Source organism: Nyctereutes procyonoides, unplaced genomic scaffold, assembly GCF_905146905.1.
Source record: "Nyctereutes procyonoides isolate TBG_1078 unplaced genomic scaffold, NYPRO_anot_genome, whole genome shotgun sequence".
NCBI lineage: Eukaryota > Metazoa > Chordata > Mammalia > Carnivora > Canidae > Nyctereutes > Nyctereutes procyonoides.
The window spans coordinates 17,570,326-17,575,878 of NW_026575147.1; the positions used below are offsets into that span (position 1 = coordinate 17,570,326).

General features: G+C 44.7%; 1 protein-coding gene across 1 annotated transcript; it reads left to right on the forward strand.

The window, feature by feature from the left end:
• Window positions 1-1,667: 1,667 nt before the first annotated feature.
• LOC129501247 (disintegrin and metalloproteinase domain-containing protein 30-like) lies at window positions 1,668-3,848 on the forward strand. Its single transcript, XM_055312188.1, has one exon. It carries the CDS (start codon window positions 1,668-1,670, stop codon window positions 3,846-3,848), a length of 2,181 nt encoding a protein of 726 aa, XP_055168163.1.
• The last annotated feature ends 1,705 nt before the right edge of the window (window positions 3,849-5,553 follow it).

Genomic DNA, 5,553 nt, shown 5'->3' on the forward strand with positions numbered 1-5,553 from the left:
AAGGGACATAATGAATGAATGATGGCTATTCTAGGAAGGGACAAAATACTCCGTGCTATAAAATTTCAAGACATAAGTTGAAAAGATAGTAGCCATAGTCAGTCTACTGGCACTATCCCTTACCGATACCTTTATGACTCCAGCTAATGTGTCAACCTAAAGATTAATGATTACAGAGCATATCTGTCTCATCTCAGAAAGTAGAAACAAACTTCTGGGCTATTAAAGCATTTTTTTTTCATTGTGAAATGTAACACACGCAGAAATGAGCATACATTTTTAGGAATGGTTTAACAGATGTGTACAGCAAACCCCAACAGCCAGGCACTCTAGAAGCTACATGAACCATACCCTGCCCCTTCCTCATCCACTCCTGATTACACCCTAGAAGTAGGGTGACAGCTCATCCTCACGGTTCCCGTAATATTTCCTAGATTCAGTTTACCAAATGCATGTATCCCTAAAAGTAACGTTTAATTTCGTCTGATTCTGATCTTTATGTTTGTGTTTTGTTTTTCTTTGTTTGTAATATTTGTCCACATCATGCATATAAATAACTCTGATGCATCATCTCCATTGCTGTTGATGGAAAGCTGAATTGTTTCCAATTTGGGGAATATTGCTGTTTCATGTATCCTGGTGAATTCATGCACACATTTCTGTAGAGTATGTATCTAGGAGTGGAACTGCTGGATCGTAGGGTCTGCATATTTCCAACTGTATGAGATACCACTAAAGAGCTTTCTAATGCAGTTCAGCCTATTAAACTCCCTCCAGAGATGTGTAAGAGTTGTTGTCATTCTACAGCCTCATCAAAGTTTGGTATTGTCAGCTGTTTAGAAATCATTTGAATCCCTGACCTCCTCCCTCACCCACCACTCATACTACAAACATAACCACTGGGATGCCTTTCTGGGAGAGCTCCCGGGGTTCTGCTCTTCTGCTCTCACAGGTGCTCTTCTATTCCTAGATTCTGCACCGCCCCCTCCTCCGCCCCCCGCCCCACCCCCAATCTGGCTAGTCCCGGCACCCAAGGACACACAGCAGAAAGAGCCACTTGACAAAATGAGCTGGAGTCTTTCTCTTGCCAGAAGCCAGGCACTGCCCGGGGTGGGGGAGGGGGCGAGACCCCTGGTGGCGTCTGGCTCTGCCGCTCTGCTCCCGGGCCACGCAGGCCAGCCCGGCGGGACCGTGCTTCGCGCGCAGTGCCTAGAAAACACCCACCGATGGAAACCGTCAGGTGTGTCCTAGGGCGAATAGAAACAGCCCAACCGGCATAGGACGGACTGACCCTTGAGCAAGAGCTTTGTTCCTCCTTTCTCTGCAGCCCTTCTCCTTTCTCCAAGCTGCTCTCTGCCCCTCAGCCCTCGTGCCAGTAGCCCCCCCCCCCCTTGCCGGTTTTATTCTCGCGCACCCCTCCCTCGGTTCTCCCTCGGTTCTCCCTCGGAGAACCCTCCCTCGTGCGCCCAACGGCACCGCCCAGGAAACGAACTAGATAGGTGAGTTCTGGGATGTCAGCTAGACCGAGCCTTGGGAGGCTGGGGTTTCCTGCGTACCCTGCTTTGGGAGCTCCGCACTTTGCGCTCCCACTTCTCTAGAGGCCGCCCTGGACCCTGACTCGCAGGCCAGGTGCAGGGACTGACCTGCTAGGACCGAGATCTGGGGCCATGAGGTCAGGAAGGACCTTACTCCCCCAAGGCCGTTCGCTCCCCACGCTAGTCCTCGTGGCGCTCCTGGTGGGTGCTCTTGGCGAGGATATGATTTTTCACCCCGAGTGGGGATTTGAGTCGTATGAAATCATCATTCCCAAGAAGCTGAGCTTCCGGGGAGGTCAGCAGGGTGCTGTGGAGCAAGTGTCCTACCTCCTGCAGGTCAAAGGCAAGAAGTATGTCCTTCACCTGTGGCCCAAGAGGTTTCTATTACCCCGAAATCTGAAGGTTCTCTCCTACACGGAACAGGAGAAACTCCTGGAGGATCATCCTTACATACCCAGGGACTGCAACTACGTAGGCTCGGTTGAAGGAACTCAGGATTCAGAGGCTACTTTAAGTACATGCATGGGGAGTCTTCGAGGCATATTGAAAATTGATGAGGAACATTACCAAATCGAGCCCCTCAGGGGCTCTTCTAGCTTTGAACATGTCATATATCTCCTGAAGGAAGAGGACACATTTCAGAATCATACCTGTGGCTTAACTAATGATGAACTAGAAAAACAGATAGCCCAGAATGAGAATATGGCTAGGCGTAGCGACTTTTATAATTCCTATAAGCATCAGAAGTACATGGAAGTGGCCATGGTCTTTGATCACAGTAGATACTTGTTTTTAGAATCCAATGTTACTCGAGTCATATATGATGCCATTCTTTTGATTGCGGTTATGGACACCTTCTTTAGAGAGATAGGTATGAGGCTATATCTACAAGGTATTGAAATATGGACAAATGAAGACAAAATAAATATTAACAATATGAACTCAGGAGAAATTCTATATGCATTTTTAAGATATCGCAAAATACACCTTTCTGTTCAGATTCCAGAAGATTGGGGACATTTGTATATTTCAAAGACTTATGTTCATGCTAATGCTCTTGGATGGTCGTTTATTGGAAGTGCATGTGTAGAAAACTATAGTGGCTCTGTAAGTACTCTTACAAATATAAATATCCTTGCTGCCAGCAGAATGTCTGCTCATGAACTGGGACATGGTGTAGGAATGAAACATGATACAGAATTTTGTCAATGTAGGGGTAGGCAAACTTGTATCATGGGCACTGGGAGTAGTGGGTTTAGTAATTGTAGTTATTTGCGGTATTTTTATCACGTACATACATCAGGACACTGTCTAAATAATATCCCAGGACTGGGTTATGTGTTGGAGAGATGTGGAAATAAAATTGTGGAAGGGAATGAAGACTGTGATTGTGGTTCAAGAGAGGAGTGTAAAAAAGACAAGTGTTGCCAACCGGATTGTAAATTCACGGAAGGTGCCAATTGTAGCACTGGGCTTTGCTGTCATAACTGCCACTTTCGTCCACTTGGGTACATGTGTCGAGAGGAAGATAATGAATGTGACCTTGCAGAGTACTGCAATGGAATCTCAAATTTCTGCCCAAATGACAGTTATAAGCTTGATGGAACCCCCTGCAAGCATAACTCCCTTTGTTTCAGAAAGAAGTGCCGTTCCAGATATATGCAGTGCCAAGACATTTTTGGAGCTGATGCCAGGGAGGCTCCTGATCAGTGCTATCACGCAGTTAATTTAATGGGTGATCAATATGGGAACTGTGAAATTTTAGGAGTCCGTGCCTATAAAGCTTGTACCAAGGCAAATGCAATGTGTGGCAGGCTGCAGTGTATAAATGTCAACACCATCCCTGATCTGCCAGAGCATACGATTGTCATCTCTACTCATCTGCGAGAGGAAAATCTCATGTGCTGGGGGGTAGGCTACCACAAAGCCATGATACCCATGGGAATACCCGACATAGGTGTAATAAATGATGGTACCCGCTGTGGTTATAACGGACTATGTATTAACAGAACTTGTGTGAACGATTCAGTCTTGGATTTTAACTGTTTTCCTCAAAAGTGCAACCACCGAGGCGTTTGCAACAATAAAAAAAACTGCCACTGCATGTATGGCTGGGCCCCTCCATTCTGTGAGGAGGTAGGGTATGGAGGAAGCATTGACAGTGGGCCTGCAAGGAAGCAGAAAGAGGAGGTACCTACGCCAGTACAGGTCGTGTCCGTTATGTTAGTACGCCTTATTTTCTTAGTCATCTCAGTGATTCTTGTGTTTTTCAAGAGAATGATAAGACAGTATATGCAATCCAAACAGAAATAAACACCACCAGTTAACCCTAAAAAGAAATAATACAAGGCAAAAATATCAAGAACCCAAACGAGTAATCAGGCGATCCACAGTCATTTCATAACACAGAATCATATATTGAACAAGCTTAGCACTTAGCCAAATGGCACTTTGTTCTTATTCCAATTCTTTTTTTTTTAATGTAACTTTTCTTCAAGGTTGGATCGGCAAATAAATGATATTCTTGTTTGGGAAACAAATGAGTGCATTTTGCTTTTTCAGTACTCACTTGCTCCTTCATTTGTGATCAAGGTTTGGATATCCTGAAATGAATGGCCCAACAACTTTTCTGAACACTAAAGCTCTGCATATTGTTTCACAGAATTACATGGGTTTTCACACTGGAGTCCTGTGGTTCAGAATCCCAGAAAACAAAGTGCTTATCTGCCTTCCTCTCTGCTTCCCTGGTGTTATGAGTGAGAACTCTGTGCTTGAACCTGATGAATGTTGACCATCACTCTTATAAATAGAAAGCCATACATTATAAGGGGTGTTCCTCAGGTAAATATTTCCCCTGTTATGGTCATTTTACGGATCACTTCAGCTCTGTAGATGTGTGGTCTCTGACAGGTGCTTGGGGCAATCTCAGTTGTTGGAGGAAGGACACTAATCTACCACAACTCTTGCATTTCACCACAGTCTGTAAATGATGACACACCCTGGCAGCATCCTGTGGAAAAGACTTTTAACAAAGTTCTGTGCTTTGGGCTTTTGTTTGTAGGAGCAGGTCTTTTGTGAATGTGTACTGAGGGACATGTGGCCCTAGATTTGCTGCACCCCTAATAGAGCAGAGAGTGAGGAATGCCTTCCACCATGTACCCCCATATCTGCCTCCTAATATTCTCACCTCTTTGCCCAATGCTGAGTGTGGGAGGAGGGAAGGACTAAGTGGCAGCTTTGGAGGAGTCAATGCCCACATTTCATGCCCAGGGAGGATCTCATCCTTCCCAGATCTGTGTCAGCCCATGAGTTCATGATCTTGCTCTAGGCCAATCCCACCTTCTGTTGTCTCACCTCACTCCTGTGTTCCTCCATCCCCAGACACCACTGTATCTCACTATCCTCACCCTGGTCTCCTCTTTCCTCAGCCATGTTCTTCTTCTAATCAAAGAAGTTGTGGGAGGCTCATAGTAAAGAGCAGTTTCCTTGAACTATTTGGGGACTGTTTTTAGTCAAAGGAGAACAGGAAAACTCTGACTTTGTGATGATCATAATTCTGACATTTATCAAGCTTGGCCATCACCAGAGAACATCCTGAGAATGCAAGACATTTTAGTTGTAGCTGCAATATTGACAGTGATGGCTACCATTTACGGAGAGTTCTACATGCCTGGCGTGTATTTATGTATCTTCACTCCTGAAAATAACTCTGTGTGGTGTGTGTTATTATTTTGTCCTTTCCAATAGAGAAATTAAAGCATGATGATGTGAAATAATCTGTTCAAGATGGTATAGCTAGTAAGTAATGATATTATTACAAGAAGCATATGTGTGGACTCTTGGGAAGACTGTACTATTGCTGGGTAGAGTACTGTATAAGCATTAATCAGATAAAGTTGGTTGATAGTGTTGCTTAAGACTACTCTATCCTTGCTGTATTTGGTCTACTTGTTCTTCATGTTAATTTGCCTATTCCTCCTTGCATTTCTATCAGTTTGCGTCATGAGCAATAGACCTT

Coding starts and splice junctions, on each gene's coding strand:
- LOC129501247 (XM_055312188.1), top strand. CDS start 1,668: ATGAGGTCAGGAAGGACCTTACTCCCCCAAGGCCGTTCGCTCCCCACG.